Source organism: Panulirus ornatus, chromosome 14 (assembly GCF_036320965.1).
Source record: "Panulirus ornatus isolate Po-2019 chromosome 14, ASM3632096v1, whole genome shotgun sequence".
Classification (NCBI taxonomy): Eukaryota; Metazoa; Arthropoda; class Malacostraca; order Decapoda; family Palinuridae; genus Panulirus; species Panulirus ornatus.
Genome location: NC_092237.1, coordinates 4,103,864 through 4,130,610, shown reverse-complemented (window position 1 = coordinate 4,130,610; position 26,747 = coordinate 4,103,864). Strand labels below are relative to the sequence as shown.

General features: G+C 42.3%; 1 protein-coding gene across 1 annotated transcript in view; it reads left to right on the top strand.

The window, feature by feature from the left end:
* The window catches only part of LOC139753183 (glucose-6-phosphate 1-dehydrogenase-like), a 43,515-nt gene that overhangs the window by 1,501 nt on the left and 15,267 nt on the right, over positions 1 to 26,747 (top strand). Inside the window, exons 2-3 of the mRNA XM_071669378.1 lie at positions 5,451 to 5,670; positions 13,729 to 13,939. Coding sequence (XP_071525479.1) covers positions 5,451 to 5,670; positions 13,729 to 13,939 — 431 coding nt within the window. The remainder of the gene's footprint in view (positions 1 to 5,450; positions 5,671 to 13,728; positions 13,940 to 26,747) is intronic.

The window sequence follows — 26,747 nt, the reverse complement described above, 5'->3', positions numbered from 1 at the left end:
ACTGTCTATACGTCCAAAAATTCACGATGACGTCCATAACACAAGGTGTTAGCTGATTCTTCCTCCTGTTTTCAAGTGTTTTCAAAACCTTTCAGTTACATTTTCTCTGCTTGGTTATTGTTATGGCATTTGATTAGTGTGGGAAGTGCTTTAAGTGAATAACGTTTGCACATGCAGCAGTATGTCCAGAGAGACATTTTATTGCATTATGTAATTCTCATGGTGAATTAGGTATGGGTTTCCCGTCCATGCTTCGTCATGGCGACTCGACGTTGCCGGCACGGTGCGTCACATTCTCAAGGCCGGATATATGAAATGTTATGATGGAGTTGTTTGTTGATAGTGACTGACTGAAATCGCGTGATTGTTTTCCTGGGAAGATTCTGGTGGTTGCTAGGAGATTGTGCTCTGGGTAACGAGGGTGCAGTTTTGATGGGAAGGTGACGCCATGGAATGGGTGTAACGAGGAACTTAACACACTAGGGTCAGGAGTAAAACATGTGAGAAAGGAATATTACAACGTAGAAAAGGGAATTTAAGTAACCCTGACTCTAGGGGAATGGGAAAACTTAGGAATGTAGCAACGCTGGTGAAGTATGTAATGGGAAGGATGGGATCAGCACTTGACAGTCGAACAGCATAAGAGGGAAATTACACGAATAAAAGTAAAGACAGGGACTAAAAGTAGCAAATAAACGCCCCGGAACATCAAGCAGAAGATACAGATGAATACGTTGCCTGCTGTACGTGCGCAATAGAACCTGCCACTTGAGAAGAGAAACCCGTTACAGTCAGGGAAAAGATCTTAGCCAGGTGAAGGGAACATTTCACATGGACATAACGGGTAAGAATGGTGACGAAGACACTATATTATGTGCTGCAAAGGGTTACCATGGAATTAACAAGAATTCCTGCTCGTATTGAACGGCTGTGTTTGCAGTCTTTATGCAGTAGTAGTACGTGTGATTCCTGATGCTTGTTTCCCAAATCGCGTGATCGTCCACCCACCGCAAGGTTAACCTGTTGCAGTCATGTCTCATCGCTTCCTTTGATAATACAATTTTTCCTCGCTGTGTAGTTGTGTTCCAGTTCTTTGCTTGTATTTCTTCATTAAAAGTTCTAATTTAGTTCTAATTTTTGGATTATTTGATAACATTTCATAATTGGTACTTCAACATACACTGCTGATATGGAGGATCCGTGATTATAGAATTGTGCAAGTAATTATTTAGGTTAAACTTTTTTCAACATATTTCATTTCTTATCTTTGTATCAAACCAGCGCCACCCACCTAAACATACTCCAGCGTCGCTCAAAAAATCACCAGTCCTCGTTCCCTTACCCCCACCCCACCTCTAAAAGGACACTCGAACTTCACCCACCACAGCACAGTGAAATGTTAGTAACTAGGACCTTGTGCATGTCGCTGTGGTACAGTAGTAAGCGGTGCAACTCACGCTCACGGGCTCATAAGAAGTGGTCGTGTAGGTTTGACCTGCCTGTATATTATCAGTTGTGTCTTGTCCTAAGTTTGATATCGTCAGAGTGAAACGTAATATAGATTTGATATTCTTATAGTAACCGACATGACACGATCATGAGTAAGTCTCCGTTTTGTTCATCTGGAACAAAGGATAAGACGATTGATATCCTTAAGAAAACGGGAAAAATTAATTTGAAATTGGACCAGACTACAGGCGTAAAAGTTTCCTCCTTCAGTGGATTTTCCTGTCCCCGCCAAGGACGTGTGGAGGATATGTTGGAAAGTTGTCATAACGGTCAATCCTGGCGTAGTTGGTCTCCGCACGCAAACTAAGGGAAGCGCAGCCAGACGCGTGCCGTCGGTGCATTTCATTGGGGCTGGAACGCTCGGATGGTTCACGAAGTATACGTAAAAGTTTACAGCGTCAAAGTACAATGAATAGATAAATATGAATATTCATATATTATTGTAGGATCTTTGGCGTTAGGACTTTAGTTTCACTTCGGGAGATTTTGTGTGGGCTGAATTACACAGATATGTCCTAGACATTGCTGATTTTAGCCTTAATGTTTTGTCCATCATAAGTGCTATACTGTATGATTAATCAAGTGGCAGTAGTAGGTGAGTTGATGTGTATAACCTTTATCAGTGGCGTGAATGACAGTACGATCGATCCTTGGGTATGATGGTCTAAACCTTTGATCTGAACCTAAGAGATCAGCAGATCCCATAGCACGCCATCATACCCATGGATCGTAGCTTTGCGCTTAGGGTCGTACCGACGCGTCTTGTTTCAGGATCGTAATATCGTGCCCTGTGATTTTAACCTTGTGATCAAGGGATCCTTCCATCCTGCTAAGTAACTTTTCATCAAATATATATATATATATATATATATATATATATATATATATATATATATATATATATATATATATATATGAACGAGCAGTGGCAACATTTGCGCGCATCCACTAATGATGTTAGCAACTGTAAGGAAATCATTTTCGTGGAATCATTTGCTTAACCCTGATAGTCCTCATTTAGGATGAAAGTGCTATGCTTCCATGTGGTTACCGTCTTCTCTTTGGGAGATTTGGCACTTTATGCTAGTTGGGTAACCACAAACTTTGAAACCCAAATTCGACTGATAAGCCTCATTTAAGTGAATTTTACATCACATATTTCTGATATTAGTCACGAAAACATATTATTTATATATCCACAAGGGAGTTTTCCGGTGAACGTTAACAGCAGGCGTAATTTTGCGTGGTATTTTATTTCCTTATAACCGTTCTACCATCGTTGTACTTGATAATCTCGAAACATATCTTGGGAAGAAGAACTCGTTTGGGAATCTGCAAATTTGGCAACAGAAACATTAGGTTGGATTGCAGGATTTGTTATTTTTCATTTTTGTGTTGATGTGATTAACACTGATATTAGGACCTACAGCGTAAAATATTTCGTTCGTGAACATGAAGTTAACGTTTTCCCATGGAACGTGCTTTGGTTCTTAAGATCAAAGTTCAAAGCAATGAACGTGACAATTTAATCTTGCTTGTTTCCGCTCTCTAATGATCCAGGTCATTCATATAATATCCGCTGTATAACTAAATTTTCGAATATAATTGCATGATAGTACTATTTTCGCTTTGTAATTAGGTGAAGTCACAAGCCAGTGGAGTTAGGTGGAACACGCATTGGAAGTAGCGTAGTCCAGAGGGTATGGAAATTGCAACCATCCTCAATTAAGTTCTCCATCGTTGCCTTCTTTGTTGAGTGGAAGATCTGCTCGTTTTCTGAGTTAGAACCCTATATTAACTCTTCTACCTTACAGTAGATACTATGAATCTGAATATACATGACGGGGCTCTAGTCGATAGCCTATCGTGTAAGAGTACCTAACTCGTGTGATTAGACTTCCATGATGAAGGCATTGATATTTTAGTTAAAAAAAAAAATATTAACATTACAATGATTAATTTACCATGTATTAACAAAAGCTTAAACTTGGGTTATGTTTGGTTAGGCATTGAAGTAAGAGCGTTGTTGAACTTCAAACTCATGATTGAAAGCGTTGCCAGGTGCAGTCCTGCAAGTGACATCTCGTGTACAGCTGCGGCTACCTCACACGCACTCACTCTTCTCTCCTCCACTAAATCTTACCTCTACCCCAGCTGTGTCAGTTCCTCCTCATTTGACCATTTCATCAATTCTTACCTTAAATCTTGCATTCTTACCCTTGTCTTGATATGGAGATCGTCTCGTTTATCTGTCGGCCTTTGGTGGAGCATATCTCCTTTTACACTTCCTTACGTTGATTTCATCCCTGCTCTCAATTTGCAGAGAGAGAGAGAGAACTACTTACCTACTTACGAGATTTTTTACACACTGGCAGGGTTAGCACTAAGCCCTCGCCGCATATCTTGCGTGTTGAATTATATCGCATGTATTTGTGCTCAGCAGACTGTGAATGAAGCAGGACGACCTAGTTCCAGATCTTGACCAATCCATTCACCCTGGGTGGAGCGGTTGGGGTGTGGAGGCAGCCTTCACCCCCAACTGCTGCTCTCTCTCTCTCCATCGTATAACTTCTGTTCGGATTTTCGTTCGAAGCATTACGATGATAATCAAATGTTTACAAAAATAACAGGAATTTTTTGATAACCGCGTCAGAGTAATGGAATTTGATTCCTTCAAAAAGATTTTAATTTCCCACTTTACTTTCTAATAGTTGTATTTAGATTGCGGTTGCTTTTGGTATATGAGACAAATGTTTTTCCTAAGTTACAGCAGCTTTATTATTCTTAGTTTCACTGGGCGATCGACCAAAAACTTGGCGTTCATGTATGCATAGAAATATTTTCTTCACTGTAAAATTTCCTTAAAGTTGTTAATGCTAATTCAGTAATTGTAAGTCATGACAAAGTAATTCACGGGAGTTGAGATAATTTCCTCAATGTAACCATAGTTGTGGGGATACATTGCATTCGCAGGTGGGTGTTGGCGCTCGTGGACATAAATTGTGACAAATTGATGGTTATATGTAGAGCAACATCCAGGAAGGTAGGTGTTCCTCCTCAGTGTGCATGAGCTTCTCCAGCTTAGGTGTTACTTTTGATACCTGGTTTCATTTCTTCGGAAACCCATGGCTGAAAATAATGTATAGAGAGGTTTTGTCAATGGCTCGACGCAATTTTAATGTTTGAATTTTTTTGGGGAAAAATGATTTTAGAAGAGTATCTATCATTTATATCATAGACAAAGTCTGTCAAACAAAACACAAGAAGATCACGAAACACGTCGCTGAATGTCTGAGGTGTAATGGCGCAGTTCTTTGTCCACATTCATCTTTGTTTTTCTCCTTTCCTGCAGAGGAAATGAGCTTTTATGATAGTCGCTGGCTAGTAACTAAAGATTGCCTCTCCTGTAAATATATATTTGCATATAAGAAATCTGAGGTGGATTTACATGCATGACAACTTAAGTCGTCATTTATCAAGGCTATTCACAGTATTCGGAACGATAGATACTTTTATTTTTATGAACAGTAAATAGCATTTAGACGGAAGTGTTGCCACTTGTCACAACGCTCCTCGCATGAACATTTTGTTCACTACTGAGGTATGGTATATACCTTGTAAGACATTTAGCTGTTGATTGCCATGCATTTCAACCACTTGCATGCAACCATGCCTATTAGAAAGGATGTAAAGGAATGCATGTAAAGTAATGGATACATAGAATAGGTTAATAAAGTTCAATATAAATCAAAAGATATTTAGGAGTTAATTGTTTTCGAAATGAAAAGCTGTTCCTATTTAAGATGTTATATTAAGGGAATATGTCCATCTTTCTTTAAGATTAGTTCCTTTCTCGATGATTAACAGCTTTTTGATAAACCATTTGTATACACATCTTCCATCATTTTCCTGACTCGCATCTCTCTTCCTTCGTCCACCAGGTTCGGCAACCGGATCTTCGGCCCGACATGGAACCGGGACAACATCGCCTCCGTCTTCATCTCGTTCAAGGAACCGTTCGGGACGCAAGGGCGAGGCGGTTACTTCGATGAGTTCGGCATCATCCGTGATGTGATGCAGAACCACCTGCTGCAGATCCTGTGCCTGGTGGCCATGGAGAAGCCTTGCTCCACCGCCGCCGATGACATCAGAGACGAGAAGGTCAGTCAGTGACGCCGAAGATGCATTGGGTTAAGTATTTTTGTTGGAATTATGCAACATAATCGATTATGGGAGTAAAGCATTGGAGTTGGGAACATAAATGGGGGGAGAGAGGGCCATTTGGCATCGGAACGACACATGGTAAGATCAGGTAGTTATATAAGCTCAGGGTAACACTTGATAGGATCAGAGAGGCTTGTATAGCATTAGAAGATTTATATTGTAAGAACGAGATACGATTATGTCAAATAGACGCACAAGGGATCACGATGTCATTGTCTAGGGGTGATGGGAGTTTATATTTTTCCTACAACTGTTCGGCTTCTTCGGCCTTTGTCTCGAGGTAGTGTTTACTCCCAAGTACACTCATTCATTATCCCCCCCCCCCCCCCATGTATACCTCATTTATCCCCCTCATTTTTTCTCATTTAATTTTCGACCCTTCTCTCCGATCGATTGTCTCCGAGGGGGGGGGGGGGGAGCTGCTGTTGTGTATGCGTGACCAAGTTGGTGACCTTCGGCAGCATCAGAGGTGACTCGCCACTTTGAGGCCTGTGTCGGAGAGGTGACGCGTCACGCGGGGGTCCTGTGACGAAGGGGTGACGCGTCGCGTTGGGTCTCGTTACGGAGGGGGTGACGCTTCAAGCTCCAGTGGAAACTTGGACAACAGCTATGGACTTTATGATCATGTTTAGTCCAGCAACCACCGATGGGAATGGATGGGTAGCGTAAGGGGATTCCGTAGTTCGTCAGTCGCCGATTAAGAGAGAGAGAGAGAGAGAGAGAGAGAGAGAGAGAGAGAGAGAGAGAGAGAGAGAGAGAGAGAGAGGTTGCTTGGTGTTTGTGTGGTGGGCGACAGTGGTATGACCTTCAGCCGGAAGGTTTGGCCCCAAGTACCTCATTACGCAGTGATAGGTTGATTTTGTGGTTAGGACGATGATGCATCTCTCTCTCTCTCTCTCTCTCTCTCTCTCTCTCTCTCTCTCTCTCTCTCTCTCTCTCTCTCTCTCTCTCTATGTATGTATGTATGTATATTTATAGTATACTGTATTACTGAATTCGGAAGTATAATATGTGTATCTGCACACACAGTCGTATGCGCGAGAAATGTTATGACAAGCGGATGACGTGAATGTCAAGGACCCGGCTGTGACGTGACCACTTGATAAGGTCATGTATCGTGATTCCCAGGTTGTTGTTTTTGCTACGCTTATTTATTGGTTGTAGCGGTATGACCTCCCCGAGCACGACGGCACGACAGTACGACCCTAGGGTATGATATATCCCAGGGTCGTACCGTCGTGCTCCAGAGGTTGATAAACGACCCATCTTTAATTTCAGGAGAAAGGCCCGTTGCGGTGAAGGTCCTGTAAGTGAAAAGCAATACAAAGAAATGATCATGTTGGTCTTTATGATCCCTCGACTGTGAACAAGACGACAGTGCATAGCTAGACAGTGTCATGCGCTTCACGTTGCACGACCGCGATGCTCTTGGTTACTTAACATAAAACCGGTTTATGTACCCTGGCGCAACAAAGGACTATGTCATGCTAGATATAGAATGCTGTATATGTGATGGAAAGGGAAGTATTTTTCCATATTTATCGAAGGCATTTTGCTACTACTTGATGTAATGTTTACTTCTCAAACGCATCGAGATACTTTATTACCTTACGATCCGGCCACGGAGTTCCTTTATAACTTATTTAGTTCTAGGATGCAAAATTACTTTCGCTGACGCTTGGCTAAGATCACAGGAGTATCGAACAAGATAAGATAACCCAACAGATAGCTTGGTGTCATTTTTATTTGATCCTGACCTTGATGCATTTATGGGCCACCCAGTGTCGAGTACATGGGTTCGAAAACTGTTTGCTCGGCAGTCGGTTCATAGTCAACCCAGTCGTTCATTCATCCCTAGATGTTGGTCGATAAAATGGGTACCTGGCTCAGGCTAGGATATATATATATATATATATATATATATATATATATATATATATATAGAGAGAGAGAGAGAGAGAGAGAGAGAGAGAGAGAGAGAGAGAGAGAGAGAGAGAAGAAATGAGATGGCTTCGATTGGGGCTTCAGTTACCTGTTCCGTCTCGGCTAACTTAAAAAAGAAAGACCAATCTGTGTAGCCAAGAAACTGTATTTCAGAGGTTGTAGAATACACGATGAACATGGTGAAAGAAAATGATTAATTTGTGAGGGTTTGTTGTTTCTCTGATCAACATATGACTGTGAAGACTCCGTGATATGATGAACACTTGAGTTCTGGATGAAGCCATGGTGAACAGTTGGAAACAACGATATTCCCCAGATAAAACTATGGACGCAGACGTCTCTCCGGGGACGACTAGAAGAAACTCGAGTACTTCGCCCCCAGAGACTACTTAAAAACTCGAGCACATCCCAGACAAAACCCAAGAGACGACTACGAACTGGAGGACGCCCCCAGAGACGAATACGGAGTGGAAGACATTCCCCAGAGATGACTAAACATTACGAGGACATCGCCCCAGGGAGACTGACCTCGTCAAGTAGTTAATCTTATCTTTGTCATGAGAACCCCGTTAGGGTGTGACCTTGACCGTGGCCGTCAAGCTGAATGCACCTTCACCCAGCGGTCAGGGAATGAACTTCTTTCATTTTAGGACACGTCTTCGCGATAGATTAAGGCTATAAGTTAGAACAGGAATGTAATGACATTTAGAAATGCTCGTAACCGTTGAATCGGGATGATGAGCGATAATGGTAATGAGCACCTTCACATGATGATGAGCACATTAACTAGGATATTAGGACGAGAGAGAGAATTGAGAAACACATTATAGGTAGAATTGAAGGAATGAAATGCATGTACTGCAATAAACGATTGGAAATTATTAAGGTTAGTATACGAAAAGAAATGGATATGACGGTTTATGCATGGTAATAACCTAGAAGCGGACTTTTTTTTTTTTTTTTTTTTACATTTATATTTTGTCCAACAAAAATATTTATTTTTTTTATTTTTTTTGCTTTGTCGCTGTCTCCCGCGTTTGCGAGGTAGCGCAAGGAAACAGACGAAAGAAATGGCCCAACCCACCCCCATACACATGCCTTGATTCAATCCACTGACAGCACGTCAACCCCGGTATACCACATCGCTCCAATTCACTCTATTCTTTGCCCTCCTTTCACCCTCCTGCATGTTCAGGCCCCGATCACACAAAATCTTTTTCACTCCATCTTTCCACCTCCAATTTGGTCACCCTCTTCTCGTTCCCTCCACCTCCGACACATATATCCTCTTGGTCAATCTTTCCTCACTCATTCTCTCCATGTGACCAAACCATTTCAAAACACCCTCTTCTGCTCTCTCAACCACGCTCTTTTTATTTCCACACATCTCTCTTACCCTTACGTTACTTACTCGATCAAACCACCTCACACCACACATTGTCCTCAAACATCTCATTTCCAGCACATCCATCCTCCTGCGCACAACTCTATCCATAGTCCACGCCTCGCAACCATACAACATTGTTGGAACCACTATTCCTTCAAACATACCCATTTTTGCTTTCCGAGATAATGTTCTCAACTTCCACACATTCTTCAAGGCTCCCAGAATTTTCGCCCCCCTCCCCCACCCTATGATCCACTTCCGCTTCCATGGTTCCATCCGCTGCCAGATCCACTCCCAGATATCTAAAACACTTCACTTCCTCCAGTTTTTCTCCATTCAAACTCACCTCCCAATTGAATTGACCCTCAACCCTACTGTACAAAGAAATATACGGGGAGTTAATCGGGAAACCTTTACCAGGAGACGCGACAGACTAATAACAACTGCACGGGAAATATTTAGCATTACAATGTCTCTGGCAGCAGAGAACAGTAGTATTGTGTATCCAGCAGGATAAGCGGTCAGCGCTACGCGTTGCCTTTACGGCAGACTGACTCGGCCATCTAAGGCGTCTGAAAATCAAGTTGCTAACCTTTAGCAAAGCCATCTGAGAGTCACAATGACTGAGCCTCAAACAAAACGTGTGATCTAAGATAACATGTACTCCTGGTTGATTACTGGAGTTATCTCTTGATTTATCATGGGGTGATCTGTTGTCTGGGGAAGTAAAGGATGTTCAGAGGTACCTGCCAAAGTTCTTGATGAACACTTGGATGTGCTATAGACATTATGAAGAACGCGATCGGAAAAGTTCATGGGGTTGTTGAACAGTTCTTGGTGAACATACGTGAACATGTTAGGAGGCCAACTGTGTTACTTATGATCTTTAAACGAGAGAGAGAGAGAGAGAGAGAGAGAGAGAGAGAGAGAGAGAGAGAGAGAGAGAGAGAGTATTTGCTTTTAACGATATTTTGCCATTATGGAGAGCTACCCCAACGCAAAGCACTCACTCCGTCTTGCATGATAAATAGTGCTCTGTCCCTCACCCCTCATGCCGTAATTATTCTCCTGGGTTCATGTTACATTTTATTATTTGAACCATTTATTTAAGGATCTTTTTATTCATTGATTTTTTTTCTGTTGATTCCATTCATGTATCATTTCGGTTTGAAGCTCTGTGAAGAAAGGAGACCAGAGTTGGGTAGAGAAATTTTGGCCGGGAGAGAGAGAGAGAGAGAGAGAGAGAGAGAGAGAGAGAGAGAGAGAGAGAGAGAGAAGGACTTGTAGGCAGTATCCTAGGAGCTCAGGTGGGTTGGGGAACTCCCCATGAACGAACTCGCCATAGGAGGAAATATTTCTTCCAGAAAAAAGATGTTGGTGTCTTTCAGCTTGAAATGTTGATATACATTAACAAATTGGCTGTCGATTTGTATGCATATCTGCCTAATACATTTTCAAGATATTTGGCTCAAAAAAAAAATTTCTTTGTGAAACAAAGGCAATTTTTCTTTTTTGGAGGACAGCAGCAACTGTTTAAGTAGACGGTAAGTAATGGAGGCAGTTAATGGAAGGGTAGTAAGATTCTAAGTATAAATCAAAGTTAAGGGAAGAACATGCTCCAGGGTCCTGCAGTAGATTTATACGGTCGTGCCTAAGAGGTTGACGAGTTTGAGAAAGAAGGACCCCGTAGTGGGCAACAGTCGTGTTGGGCATGTTCCATGCTTTTCGGCAACCAATCGTGATGACACGTTATAGTAACACCACATAGGCTGCATCTTCATGTGGATACGCCGAAGCTGTAACTTCATATATGGCTTCTGTTATATCAGAAAAGATGTAGTATATCATAACTCGAAGTCCTTAATTGTGAAAAGTAGTAATGACGAATGGACGTCTGGCAATTCCGCCTGAATCTCTCTCTCTCTCGCTGCTTCCCTTGGCCAACGAGCGGGCTGGAACTCCATCCTCCACTCTACGTATCACCAGGGTTCTATACCCCGGGGCCTTTCCTACTATGCAAGTAGCGTCGCCCGCTTGCGTCATAAACGGCCCTGCCCCTTCGACCTATCGCAATTATCATTATTGCTCGCCATGTGTATTAAACCCGGGTTTCCTTCCGGCATTTGTGTGCAATTTGATATTTCCAGAGTTGTTATAATTTTCATAGTGTCTTCTCGTTTTTTGTCTGATTACATTCTTTTACAAGTTTCCTATTAATTGTTATTGTATCGGTTTACTGGAAGGTTTAACTTATCTCCAGTCATATTACGTATCTTTGATAGTGGATAGGTTTTGGTTTACTACTCTGTATGTTGTGGTTATATTCTCGTAACTACTATTCAATGTACGAAAGATGGTGGATGAGTATTTATGATCATAGGCTAGAAAAAGAAAAAAATCGACGTGTTTCTCGTTTGTCGTGTGGTAAGGTAAGAACCTGGGTGTTCCCCAGCCGGTCAGGGAAGGCTCGTGGGCAGGGGTGATGGTGTAGCCTAGTGTAGCATCAGGATGGGACCCCGTCTAGCCGACGAGCTACACACACAAGGGTCATTCTTTAGAATCATTGCTCTATTGGGCCTATGTTAATGATTAGCTAGAACTGGAATCACGCCTGAGTATTAAGGTCATAAGAGAAGTGAGGAATGACAGAACTGCCTTGAATTACGATGGGACTTGCGCAAATTCCAGAGTTAGTCAGGTAGCATCGTTCATGTAAGTTTGCAGAGTACTAAATATGCAACAAGTTGGATTCATTTGGCGATGAGGACGTAGTCTAGCTGGAAACATATCTCGTGAATGTGTGTGTAAGAGGGACGGACTTACGAGGCGACACTCTGATCATCCCATCCTCAGAACACCCGCAATTATGCCGTCCGTGTCTTACCCTTGTTACATTCCTTTGTTTATGGCTTTTTGAAATATTAATCCATTTAGCTCTTCTGTAACCTCTCTTCACCCTGTCGAGGGGAACCCCCTCCCTTAACCCTCTCATTATTGGATTTTCACATAAGCTTCTCAACAATGTTGTGCACTGAGAGTAGAATTCCTTCAGTTAATGTCCGCTAAGAAATGGTTTGGATATGTATTTCCTCTCTAAATCTGTTTCCTCTCACATTTTTTTGTTTTTGTTTACTGTCCTCATTCACAGAATCCTCATTTCAAGCAAGATAGGATAAGTTTCTGTGAGTCGGGTGTCATCTGATGTATTTTGTAGCTGTGCTGTTATTTGTAAAGATGAGTGTTGTTGGTGTATAAGCCCATCTGACACCATTCTGTGCCAGAGGGGCCGATACAAGTGTGTTGTGTGTGTGTGTGTGGTACAGCGTCGTGTGATGGGAAGTGGGTGATGGTTGGTCGGGTGATCCCTTCTCGCTGCTTCACCCGTCACGACTCACTAGGGAAGGAGTTCCTGGCGGTACCTAGCAATCCCTCGGGTGTCATGCTGGTCCTTGCGGTGCCTGGCATCCTCCGCTGCCAGGTGCATGGCAGGCTGGCAACCCTTCGTTGCCAAGCACAGCTTGATGGATCACTCGGTGTGTTCCTGTACTCGCTTTGTTACCAACTCATGGACGCTAACTCAGTCTCGCTCGTATGGTCACTAATTTTATTAACCTTTGTTGTTCGTTAGGTAATTATTATTATTATTATTATTATTATTTTTTTTTTTTTACTATTCGCTATTTCCCGCGATAGCGAGGTAGCGTTAAGAACAGAGGACTGGGCCTTTGAGGGAATATCCTCACCTGGATTATTATTATTATTATTATTATTATTATTATTATTATTATTATTTTTATTATTATTATTACAGTCTTTGAAAAGGGAGGATTTTGTCAGAAGTGTGATGATAAATAGTCTAATTAAGAAGTGTGATAAAGATGGCCGAATAGGGTGTGCTGAGGTGGTGTGGGTAGATTGTTTGATGGGTATATAGTTAGGATGATATTTTAAGTAAGCTACTGCAGGAATTACATAGCAGTAAAGTAGGCATTGAAGTAGTAGGTGATCGAAAAAGGACCGATAGATTTTACATGCTGAAGCTCAGTCCTTTTTCCACTAACACCTGCAGTCCTTCGCTGGTTCGCTTCACCACAGCTGGAAGCCTTATTCACCAGCAAGAGGTTAACCTTGGGGGAATCCCTCCTCGCTATCTCCACGAATAACTCTTTATATATATATATATATATATATATATATATATATATATATATATATATATATATATATAACAAATATCTTTTACATAAACATGTTTCGATGATGTAGGTAATAGATTATGTTTAAGAACGTAAGTCTTTTGTAGTGTGAGCATGAACATAGAAAAATGGAAACGGCATACAAGCGCAGCGTGAGAATAATTGTTTAGGTATTAGCTTAAAGCGATTCATGTTATTGGTGGCTGAAATGAAAGTTTTGCGGGTAAGTGTAGGGTTAGTTGAGAAGTTTAATGCTTATTTAAGTTAGTCTTTGTTCTGCTGATGATAGATTATTACTAATGATAGGCTGATTACCTTGGTTCGTCTGATTGTACGTCTTTGTTGATATGTCTTTGATTTCATTTGTTTATACATTTGTATTGTTATAGGTTGTACTTACATGTGTGTGTGTGTGCGCGCGCGCGCAGCAGCAGCTTGTCGTGTAACTAGTTTCCTATCTTGTGCCAGGTAAAGGTGCTCAAGTCCATGAGGGCCCTGACCTTGAAGGACGTGGTGCTGGGCCAGTACGTGGGTGACCCCGAGGGTGAGGGAGACGCCAAGGACGGCTACCTGGACGATCCTACCGTGCCTGCCGGCTCCGTCACCCCGACCTACGCCCTGGCTATAACCACCATCCACAACGAGAGGTGGGACGGCGTACCCTTCATCTTGCGATGTGGTGAGTCTCCCCGAATGTCACCCTAGCCTTGGGGGAATTAGAGCCCGATGGTGTTCAAGGGAGGGCTAGTGTCAGGGAGAGAAGTAGGAGGGAGGAGGAGAATGAAGGAGGCCAGGGTGAATCGCAGGAATGCCGAGACTTTAGAAACAAACAAACGTTTCCGGAGACTGCTTAGTTTAACTAATTACTTTTTTTTTTTTTTTTTTGCTAGAAAAAGAAAAGAACATTAAGATTTTTAAGCTGTGAGGAACTAAAATGTCAGCATTCGTCAGACTGCGTGTCATGATGAAAAATAAAAATTGTGCTTCAGTTTTTACGTGAAATTGTTGGACAGAAGAGCGCTTTGTCTTGTGAAATTTTAGGTTATTAGTATATTCGGCGAGTTTCACCCTGACCTGGGGAGTCGAGACTGGACTCTCACTGAGCCAAACATCTTGTGTGGGTGTTTTAGTTGATTGTGGCCTCTTGTGAGCTTTGGAGTAGATTGTCTCAGGCTAAGACGAAGCAGCCTGCTAATTTCGTGCGTGTGTGTGGTTCTGGGACTATGCTGTATTGATATTTTATAGACGTGAATGTTGTAGAACCTGTAGCTTACCAAATATTCGGGTGTCTGGGACACTAACCAAGTTGACACTTGCCTCCCCGTCTTCACCCGTTGTTTACGGATGTGTTGATAAATGCATATGTTTAGTGGATGTGGTTTTGATGTAAATCCTTCCGTAACACGTCAGCTATCTTAATGTGAAAATCCAGATATTCATGAATTTTTCCTGATGACAGCCAGCCGAGTTTGATATTCTTTATTTATGTTATGAGTTATAATAACTTTTAGTAGTAGTAGTAGTAGTAGTAGTAGTAGTAATAATGATAATAATAAGTGTACTTATATTTGTTTTATGGAGGGATGCGTAGTATTAATGCCCTTCCTGCCCGCGTGAAGCTAGACTCCGGTGGGATTTTCTGATGGCAGTGTACCAGTAATTTCGCTCCTTTAAGGTCTGAATTAATTTCATCTCACACCGTATGAAGGTATAGACTCGCTCAAGCAAATAAGGAAACTAGAGGGATTTTATTCCCCAAGAGCTTAACGTGTTTCGTCATGGTCGAGACCTTCCTTTCCATGTGCGTGTTTCGCAATGAACAGCTCGGCCTCCGCTCAGTGGAGGTAATCATATGCGCTACCATGCTCGACCTTGGCGGCCTGTGGAAGAACCGCAGATACAACGTGCGGTCGATGTTCGAGCGGTAAGCTAGAAAGTGACCTTCCTGTTCTGCAATGCCTGGCTAGAGCTGTGTTAGATTTGTTTTATCGTCTTCTATTTATGGTATGACTCTTCCGTGCCAGTGAAAGGACGTGTGACATCGGCAGGTAGCCTTGGAAGTCACTCGTGCTGTTTCCGTGGTTACTGTTATTGTCGTCGACCCGTGAAGGGTCGGAAGTTCTGGTGCATGACTGCTGGAAGGACGTAGGTTGGGGGGCTCCTCTCTCCCTTGTGTATTCACGTAGCCTCCTTTACCACAGTTTAATTTTCCAGTAACTGGTAGATAAGATATTCTTATGTAGCCATTTTTTTTTTTTTTCGTAATTCGTCGGTTCAGTACGTGACCACAATGATAATCGTGCCTACTTTCTGTGATTTATTTCACGCTTGATCAGATTACCGAGGCGTGAAACATGACTAGGTTGACGTGTTAGCCGCTCCCAATGGTTAGATCCACTGCCACATGGTGAATATCTTTGTTAATTCATCTTAGAAATTGAATGAGTAAATCACCACTGCATTATGTAAACCGTCTCCCAGCTTTTGATTACTTTTGATATACATGGAACCGTCGAATCCTTTCTGATTTCCTGCCGAATGTGTAAATTTCCCGTCTTGACTGTGTGCTTTCCGCCACAACCTTTGTGCTTACGCTCTGTAATGTGTGGGATTTTCTCCCTTCATTCGATGAGTTGCTGCCTTTCCTGCCATACGATGGACATCTTTTTCGCTCATTGCGTACTTTTCATCACGTTTGTAAGCTTCCTTAATACCGTGCGGGTTTCCCCGTCATATAATCCCCTATCCTAGTCGACATCGGCCATTTGCGTACATGCATTACCCCTTTTTTTTCTACGCATTGGTTAAAGGATATCAGAGCTGATTCATAATGGTTAGGTTAGATTAGTTGAGGATGAGTTTAGACTAGCAAACCATAGAGCTTTGCAAATTCACCATCTGTATTTTAGTTTGGTTTGGTTAAGGTAGGTTACACGTCGACGATGTTCAATTTAAGGTTACAGTATTGTAACTTTATCCTTGTTTTCATTGCTCAACTTGCTTTGTGTTACCTGCATCGTCTTGAAATAAAACAATGGTTTGTGTTGTTCACTTGAGTTCATTATAATATATCGAGTACTTTTTGTTACGTTAGAATATATATATATATATATATATATATATATATATATATATATATATATATAGAGAGAGAGAGAGAGAGAGAGAGAGAGAGAGAGAGAGAGAGAGAGAGAGCTTTGCAAATTCACCATCTGTATTTTAGTTTAGCGTGTCGTAGAAAGCGACTAGAGGGGACGGGAGCGGGGGGCCAGAAATCCTCCCCTCCTTGTATTAACTTTCTAAAATGGGAAACAGAAGAAGGAGTCACGGGGGGAGTGCTCATCCTCCTCGAAGGCTCAGAGTGGGGTGTCTAAATGTGTGTGGATGTAACCAAGATGTAAAAAAAGGAGAGATAGGTAGTATGTTTGAGGAAAGGAACGTGGATGTTTTGGCTCTGAGTGAAACGAAGCTCAAGGGTAAAGGGGAAGAGTGGTTTGGGAATGTCTGGGGAGTAAAGTCAGGGGTTAGTGAGAGGACAAGAGCAAGGGAAGGAGTAGCAATACTCCTGAAACAGGAGTTGTGGGAGAATGTGATAGAGTGTAAGAAAGTAAAATCTCGATTAATATGGGTAAAACTGAAAGTTGATGGAGAGAGGTGGGTGATTATTGGTGCTTATGAATGAGTGTGTTAGTGGTTTTGATGCACGAGACCGGGTTATAGTGATGGGTGATTTGAATGCAAAGGTGAGTAATGTGGCAGTTGAGGGAATAATTGGTATACATGGGGTGTTCAGTGTTGTAAATGGAAATGGTGAAGAGCTTGTAGATTTATGTGCTGAAAAAGGACTGATGATTGGGAATACCTGGTTTAAAAAGCGAGATATACATAAGTATACTTATGTAAGTAGGAGAGATGGCCAGAGAGCGTTATTGGATTACGTGTTAATTGACAGGCGTGCGAAAGAGAGACTTTTGGATGTTAATGTGCTGAGAGGTGCAACTGGAGGGATGTCTGATCATTATCTTGTGGAGGCTAAGGTGAAGATTTGTATGGGTTTTCAGAAAAGAAGAGTGAATGTTGGGGTGAAGAGGGTGGTGAGAGTAAGTGAGCTTGAGAAGGAGACCTGTGTGAGGAAGTACCAGGAGAGACTGAATACAGAATGGAAAAAGGTGAGAACAATGGAAGTAAGGGGAGTGGGGGAGGAATGGGATGTATTTAGGGAATCAGTGATGGATTGCGCAAAAGATGCTTGTGACATGAGAAGAGTGGGAGGTGGGTTGATTAGAAAGGGTAGTGAGTGGTGGGATGAAGAAGTAAGAGTATTAGTGAAAGAGAAGAGAGAGGCATTTGGACGATTTTTGCAGGGAAAAAATGCAATTGAGTGGGAGATGTATAAAAGAAAGAGACAGGAGGTCAAGAGAAAGGTGCAAGAGGTGAAAAAAAGGGCAAATGAGAGTTGGGGTGAGAGAGTATCATTAAATTTTAGGGAGAATAAAAAGATGTTCTGGAAGGAGGTAAATAAAGTGCGTAAGACAAGGGAGCAAATGGGAACTTCAGTGAAGGGTGCAAATGGGGAGGTGATAACAAGTAGTGGTGATGTGAGAAGGAGATGGAGTGAGTATTTCGAAGGTTTGTTGAATGTGTTTGATGATAGAGTGGCAGATATAGGGTGTTTTGGTCGAGGTGGTGTGCAAAGTGAGAGGGTTAGGGAAAATGATTTGGTAAACAGAGAAGAGGTAGTGAAAGCTTTGCGGAAGATGAAAGCCGGCAAGGCAGCAGGTTTGGATGGTATTGCAGTGGAATTTATTAAAAAAAGGGGGTGACTGTATTGTTGACTGGTTGGTAAGGTTATTTAATGTATGTATGACTCATGGTGAGGTGCCTGAGGATTGGCGGAATGCGTGCATAGTGCCATTGTACAAAGGCAAAGGGGATAAGAGTGAGTGCTCAAATTACAGAGGTATACGTTTGTTGAGTATTCCTGGTAAATTATATGGGAGGGAATTGATTGAGAGGGTGAAGGCATGTACAGAGCATCAGATTGGGGAAGAGCAGTGTGGTTTCAGAAGTGGTAGAGGATGTGTGGATCAGGTGTTTGCTTTGAAGAATGTATGTGAGAAATACTTAGAAAAGCAAATGGATTTGTATGTAGCATTTATGGATCTGGAGAAGGCATATGATAGAGTTGATAGAGATGCTCTGTGGAAGGTATTAAGAATATATGGTGTGGGAGGAAAGTTGTTAGAAGCAGTGAAAAGTTTTTATCGAGGATGTAAGGCATGTGTACGTGTAGGAAGAGAGGAAAGTGATTGGTTCTCAGTGAATGTAGGTTTGCGGCAGGGGTGTGTGATGTCTCCATGGTTGTTTAATTTGTTTATGGATGGGGTTGTTAGGGAGGTAAATGCAAGAGTTTTGGAAAGAGGGGCAAGTATGAAGTCTGTTGGGGATGAGAGAGCTTGGGAAGTGAGTCAGTTGTTGTTCGCTGATGACACAGCGCTAGTGGCTGATTCATGTGTGAAACTGCAGAAGCTGGTGACTGAGTTTGGTAAAGTGTGTGGAAGAAGAAAGTTAAGAGTAAATGTGAATAAGAGCAAGGTTATTAGGTACAGTAGGGGTGAGGGTCAAGTCAATTGGGAGGTGAGTTTGAATGGAGAAAAACTGGAGGAAGTGAAGTGTTTTAGATATCTGGGAGTGGATCTGGCAGCGGATGGAACCATGGAAGCGGAAGTGGATCATAGGGTGGGGGAGGGGGCGAAAATTCTGGGGGCCTTGAAGAATGTGTGGAAGTCGAGAACATTATCTCGGAAAGCAAAAATGGGTATGTTTGAAGGAATAGTGGTTCCAATAATGTTGTATGGTTGCGAGGCGTGGGCTATGGATAGTGTTGTGCGCAGGAGGATGGATGTGCTGGAAATGAGATGTTTGAGGACAATGTGTGGTGTGAGGTGGTTTGATCGAGTGAGTAACGTAAGAGTAAGAGAGATGTGTGGAGATAAAAAGAGCGTGGTTGAGAGAGCAGAAGAGGGTGTTTTGAAGTGGTTTGGGCACATGGAGAGGATGAGTGAGGAAAGATTGACCAAGAGGATATATGTGTCGGAGGTGGAGGGAACAAGGAGAAGAGGGAGACCAAATTGGAGGTGGAAAGATGGAGTGAAAAAGATTTTGTGTGATCGGGGCCTGAACATGCAGGAGGGTGAACGGAGGGCAAGGAATAGAGTGAATTGGAGCGATGTGGTATACCGGGGCTGACGTGCTGTCAGTGGATTGAATCAAGGCATGTGAAGCGTCTGGGGTAAACCATGGAAAGCTGTGTAGGTATGTATATTTGCGTGTGTGGACGTATGTATATACATGTGTATGGGGGGGGGGGGTTGGGCCATTTCTTTCGTCTGTTTCCTTGCGCTACCTCGCAAACGCGGGAGACAGCGACAAAGTATAAAAAAAAAAGAATATATATATATATATATATATATATATATATATATATATATATATATATATATATATATATGTATATATATATATATATATATATATATATATATATATATATATATATATATATATATATATATTTAGAAAGGTCTGTGGGGCCTGGATGTGGGTAAGGAGCTGTGGTTTCGGTGCATTATATACATAACAATTAGAGACTGAGTGGGAACAAATGTGGCCTTTTTTGTCTCTTGGCGCAACCTTGCTGAAGAGGGGGGTAGCGATGCTGTTTCCTGTGGGACAGGCTATTGCTAGGAATGGATGAAGACTCAAGTATATGTCCATGTGTATATATGTATATGTCTGTATATATATATATATATATATATATATATATATATATATATATATATATATATATATATATATATATATCCCTAGGGATAGGGGAGAAAGAATACTTCCCGCGTATTCCCTGCGTGCCGTAAAAGGCGACTAAAAGGGGAGGGAGCGGGGGACTAGAAATCCTCCCCTCCCGTTTACTTTTTCCAAAAGAAGGAACAGAGAAGGTGGCCAAGTGAGGATGTTCCCTCTGAGGCTCAGTCCTCTGTTCTTAACGCTACCTCGCTAACGCGGGAAATGGCGAAATGTATTGGGAAAAAAATATATATATATATATATATATATATATTTATTTTGCTTTGTCGCTGTATTTTTTCTTGCTGGTAGTTAGAAGTGAAATTTATGAGGTTAGATTAGGTAAATTACCCATGTTGTGGCTAAGATTGAGGTAAAACGGGGCCAGGGTGTTCGCATAAGACGACCGCAGCGCACTTCAGACGTCGATTGGTTTTAACCAGAGCTGTATAATTTGGATTTGACCTTTGCACATCTTAGAGTCTAGACTATTATTTGCATGTGCGCATTGTTCCTCTTGTTTCTAAAGTGAAATAATTGTTCGCTTTGACGATGTTATGTGATCCCTCACAGTGTCAGTTGGAGTCGTCTGGTATGTTTTGCAGTCCTTATTGCATAGGCGCTATGGGCAGCGTAGCCCGTAACGGCCTCAGGGAAGCAGGTATGAAAGTTATGACGAGGACAAGTATTTCGATCTAAGGCAAATATGCGAGGTTCATGAACTGTTTGCCTGTTTGTTGCATGCCCTCCAGTTGAAATTTTCGGAAGAGTGCTGATAACATATGTCATGCTCTGCTGCCTCCAGAATTAGCTTTCATTTACCTTGAAGTTGTCAGCGTCTGGGTGAATCCGGACATGAGGGAGTGAATGCATGGAATTTATATGTTTGATTACCAACTTGAAGAATTCTCTCTCTCTCTCTCTCTCTCTCTCTCTCTCTCTCTCTCTCTCTCTCTCTCTCTCTCTCTCTCTCTCTCTCTCTTTGCGAGGCATTCACCACTATAGAAGTGTAGAATTGATGTGTCATATGAGTGTGATGAGGATGTACAGTGCCGTCATCGCCATCACTCAACAGGTTCCCTCCCGCTGGGACAGAGCCAGCTGCCGCTACCGTCTCTACCTGGCTCTCCATTTTGGTCACTTATGCGGTTTTTACTGTGGCTGCGCGTTGAGTGATTCTTGGATTATTGGACCGTCAGTCTTTGTGGTGTTGGTCCTTCATTCGTTACGCCACGATGTAGGTGTTACTTGTGCCATAACAACCGCTTTGATACTCTCTCCCGAGTTACCTTCAGCGGGGAACGCGCTGCTGTTTCTCATTTGTGGCTCTTATTATTGCAGTCATAATTCTTGGGTTTACTGCTGTCATTCCGTCGACCGCGTCTACCCCGGTATCCCCGATGGTTATTTCTTGGAAAGTGTTTTTCTCTATATATTTTCGCCTTGCCCTAAGGGATTCGTGTCAGGTGTGGTTTTAGTGGTCGATTGAGGGACTTTCCATTCCAATGCTAGCAGCTATTATTCCTGAGGGTCCTTCAATGTCTACTTCATCGCTGTACCCTCACATCACTTCAGATATAAAACAAGTTACGAGCAATTGTTCTCCAAGATTACATATGGTTTCTGGCAAGAAAGCCTTAATGCTGTGACATTGGGTAACTACCTTTCTGAAGGCTAAGAAAAGTAATCATGCAGGGGCAACCCAGGTCATGGCCATTACCTAGAAGGAAACTGTGTGAATGACAATCCTAGTAACGAGGCATGTCGCTTGGAAGCTTCGTCGTTTTTAGAAGTTTCTGTCTGGGTTTATTAAAAGTCAAGAACCGTGAAGGGGTTTGAATTATTTTCTGGACGATCATAGTACGTCATCGAACTCCAGGCCTTTGAAAAAATTTGTAGTAGATGTATTGTGTTATTGTGTTATTCTACTTTCCCTTATATAGGTTGAGATATGTGAGGAGCGGAGCTCGGTGTCTGGAAAGACTGTAGACCGACTTTGTCTTCACTTTTCCAGACCTTTAAAGATCATTAATCTCGATATTTGTATCCTCCATAATTCTTCTGGATGTATGTAGTTCACAAGACTGACCAGCATCATGTCCCCAGACAGAGCTCTTGTTCCTACGGTATCTGGTTCATAAAGCTCTTGGACCTCTATACTTTCTCTTTTACTTGTTCTTCAATTTATTCCCGTCTCGGTTTTTAAGATCACTGAATCTTAGCATTCTGACTTTTGTTCTTCATGCCCTTTGCTCTTCAAGTACGAGGTTCCCAAATTTAGTATTCCTAACGATGATATCCAAGCCTGTTTCTTGTAATACCATTGCAAACTAAATGCCTTGGAAGTCAATACAGTGTATGAGAGTTTGTTGTGTTGCCTACGCCACCCAGCTTGGAATTGACGCTGTATCTCCCTCTGGATACTGTACCCAGCAGGGTCAGTCATTTGCATCTTGTTTCCATTGCCCTACTGAGTAGTTGATCATTTGTATCTTGTTACCGCTGTAATGAACAGCACCAGTTGGCCGATGTAACCAAAGGAAAGGTTAACTGCTTTTTTCCATCCTCTTGGCAAGAACGTCTCGCATCCCGAAAGTTTGTATGATACCAAATCAGTATGAACTCTGGCACGAAGAGCAGTACACTTCTTAGAATCCACAGGTAAGTAGGAGCGTAAAGGAATTTACCTGTCCAGTGTAGCAGTTTCAGATCAAGTATACTGTAGCCGTACACCCACCTGTACACCCAGCCTAAAGTAGGGCAAGCACCTGCCACTCTGTCAAGTTACGTTCTGTATGTTTTTGGTCTTATGAACATAATTTTCCGGGGGCTTATGTATTTCCCGGTCTCTGCTTGTGAATTTCAGGTAAATTTTTGTCTGGCTGTAGACCGCACTGCTGTCTGTTTCAGATGATTTACCAGAGTACCCGTGCGAGAAGATATCAGGTTTCGCGTGTTTTATGAAGTGTCTTTAAAAAAGTATCTATTTCATAACCTCTGATTTCTCTCGGGGTTCAAAAAAAAAAAAAAAGGAAATGATATTTCGTACGAAACTCTTACGATTTCTTCCACACCTTGTGGGAGGTATTTAAGTATTTCTACAATCTGGAGTTGCTAAAGTGCAGAGAAGAAAGTGCTCATGATTTTTTTCCCCCGTGGATGGTCATAACTTGACGTTGACGGCCATAACGACAGGGGTAGCCCGTAGTTTTAAAACCCGACCATCCAATCAGCTGCCTCGAAACTGGACGGACAGCGTGCCAGTATGCGCTACGGATGAGCCGTTACTTTTGTCTTCTGTAATTACCATTTTACACAACAGGAAACTCCAGAACAACAAAAACTAATTTGCCCTCAGTGTGTGTTTTCCGGCCTTTTTCTTTTCATCCAAGTAGTGAAGAACGTTTAGAGATTTGAGTATTGTAACTTGAATTAAGGTATTGTATAGTAAATATGTAGTTACATTATGGTATTGTATAGTGAATATATAGTATACATACAAATTTGCATGATTTGCCATTGTGTACAGGCAAATTTTGTATTGTTTTTAGCTATATCTTTTCTTGAATTTTAGGTGTGAATTGATATAGCTTTGGACATAAAGCCATTTTGGTAGCTCATGAAATATTATAAAGGCTTGGGGTGTCTTTTTGGTTGAGAGAGAGAGAGAGAGAGAGAGAGAGAGAGAGAGAGAGAGAGAGAGAGAGAGAGAGACTGATTCCATAAATTTTCTGACTTGAGGCAAGGCCTGGCGTCGTATTACTTGATTTTTTTTTTTTCAGGCCAGTCTGGCGCCATCTGTCCTCTTTCCAGATTAGTCTAACCTGGCAACAGGATGGTCTCTCGCTTCGTGTACTGGTGAGAATTAAGTCCTTCGTGGCGAGAAACTTTCCAGAGCTAGACGATAAGCTTGGATCCTCCATGCCCTTTGGCAGTCCTTTAGTGAAGGGAGTGTATATTCATTTCATCAGCTGCTTCTCCCGCGTCAGCGAGGTAATCATGGCTGTCAGCAGTAGGGTCGACCAGTGATGGTGTTATGCAAGACACCCGGAGCCCCACAGTCCCATGATTGTATGGTGGGCTAGGGGGCCCTCCTTCAATAGCCACGGGTCCCATAGTCGTGAATTCAACGGCTGACATGCAGGGAGCCAGCGTGTTTGAGGGAGCTTTTGCGTGTACTGCATTCCAGATATGTGTGTTGGTGTGTGTAATTAGGTCGTTATTATTCTCTCTATGTAAGTCTGTTAATGATCTGAGATTTTGTCTGGTCGCGATAATCGCGTGCGCCTGTTCCAGGAAACGCCTGTTTGCGTACATACGTGTCCAGTATCGCTGATATAACGAGCGGGATTATCACTCCATCGATCGAAGTTTACCAGTCAAATATGAGTACTTAGCAAGAGCTTAGAACTCGGCGAACGTGCTCGCTGACGAACGTTTTTCTTTCGATTTTGTATCAAATACTTGGCGTAGTAGGCCTTTCTCATAAGAGATGTAAGGAAATGTATTTCATAAGTAATAATTTGGAGTAGTAAGAATAATTGATATATAATACTTAAGATATATCATTTTGATTCCAACATTTAACATCCGAAGTACTCAAAAAATCAATGTAAAACTTCGGGAGAGGAGTGGATCGAGGTAAGCTTTCATCATTCACGAGTGTTGTGCAAGAGGTGAATGACAGTGTGTACGACACAAAGGGTGCGGAAGGTGGCCGCAGCCGCCGCCAGTACACCGCCACACCGCCGGAGGAGCTACGGATCGGGGTTGCAGGCCTCGCCCACATACATGTCGACACTGCCGCTTTATATTCATACTGTTAACTGTACATAGTTATTAAGGTTTTCATATATAATGGATTACGTAAAACATAGTCTTCGTAATTATCGGTGACCAAAGCTATTAATTTATTTTTATGTGTATTAAAAAGGACTTGTATCAAATACAGCACTAAGCAGCAGTGAGCTGCAGTAGAATGTATGGTAAGACGTAAACGCTTTTTATGTATACTTCTGATTGTTAGAGAGAAAAGATTGGAGAGGGGAAGATGTGGTTTTGAGATGAGGTAATATTTAAAGATTGTAGGTAGGGTGTATTGTGTAATACTTGTGGGAAGGTTTTCTGGAGACGTGTTTTTTGGTGCCTTGCTGGTCGTATGTACATGATGGTGATAATGTTATGAATGGAAGGAAAATCAGCTAACCTCAAGTAAGCATTGTTCATTGTGTACAACGTTGAATGGCTGGAGGGTTCCCATAGTCCTTTGAGGCTCCATGGAAACAAAAGTTGTTCCGTGTTTCTGCTGCTGTCGAGGTCTTATGTTTGTGTGATGGTTATCTCTTAGGAGACTGACTGGTAGGGGCGCGCGTGCCTGCTTGCCACGTGGTCATCGCTCTTGCTGTCATCTGACCACAAAAGTAGCAGCATTCCTTTGGTCCACATCTCAGTCGTTGGTACACATGGTAGGGAAAAAAATTACAGCGTTGGCGTATGTTGCGTATTCCATATGTATGTAGATATATCTTTATCTTACAATGTTTGAGTATTTTTTTTCCCTCCCAAACTTTAAGAGAAAGGTTTGTAAAATCGTTTGATATTTAGAACGCTAATAGATTTAGCAGATTAGTCTTATCTGTAATGTTATGAAGGTATTTAGAGTATTTTTTCTTGTGTTTATTCCAAGTCTGTAGGCACCTTAGGCCTGTGATTATTCTTAGGTCCGCAGTCATCACCACAGGTCTAGCTGTTGCGTGGATGTGTCTGGACATATTTAAACACTGGGTCATCATACTGTAAGGCTGTCATCGACGACTGGTCGTCCTGGCATGTTGTTACGGCCTTTGTTGCTCTCTATCTTAGGCACGGAACATAGCTGGCAGAATGTCAGGTGTGACGTATCGTCCACTTGTCTCCCAATCCAGGTCAAGTCAGACGAGACCGGGATGCTTTTAACTGAATATTGGAATAGGTATGATATGATTGACACTAAGGATAGTTGTACTGGATCCCGTCCCTCGGTTGTCCGATCGAGAGGTCACCTGGTGGACAGGAGTGGGTTCAGTCTGCCGGTGGACAGGAGTGGGCTCAGTTTGCCTGTGGGCAGGAGTGGGTTCTCGTATTGTTAACCGGAACGTGACTGGGGCGCGCCTCCCGGGTTAGGGCGTCATGTTATTCTTGCCAACACGTTCCAGGCCGGGATCTGGTGGGTACCTGTGTAAGCTGGAAGCCTCACCTGTTCCTCCCTCGACGCTGCGTATTCATGGCGTTAGTTTTTTTTCTTTCTGCGTATTGAAAGAGGGCGTTAGTGAGCGTTGCGTGAACTAAAGGGAGTATAAAAGCGTCTAGTATGGAGCAAGTGGGGTGTGTGTGTGTGGGGGGGGGGGGCAAAGATGGAATGGGGACGTTCGGTGTCATGGAGTTGGGTTGCAGGGAGGAGTTAGACGTCCTTATATAAGGCATAAAATGACCGTTTTCTATTACTGCTTCTAGACTTTGCCTCTGGGCTCCTCAAGTTTCTCGTTAATCTTAATTCGTTATTATCACAGAATAGTATTAGTAGCATTTCAAGTATCATGCAATAGTAGCAGGGAAATATTTAGAGAAAATGAATTACGGAATATACAGCAGTGGGAGAG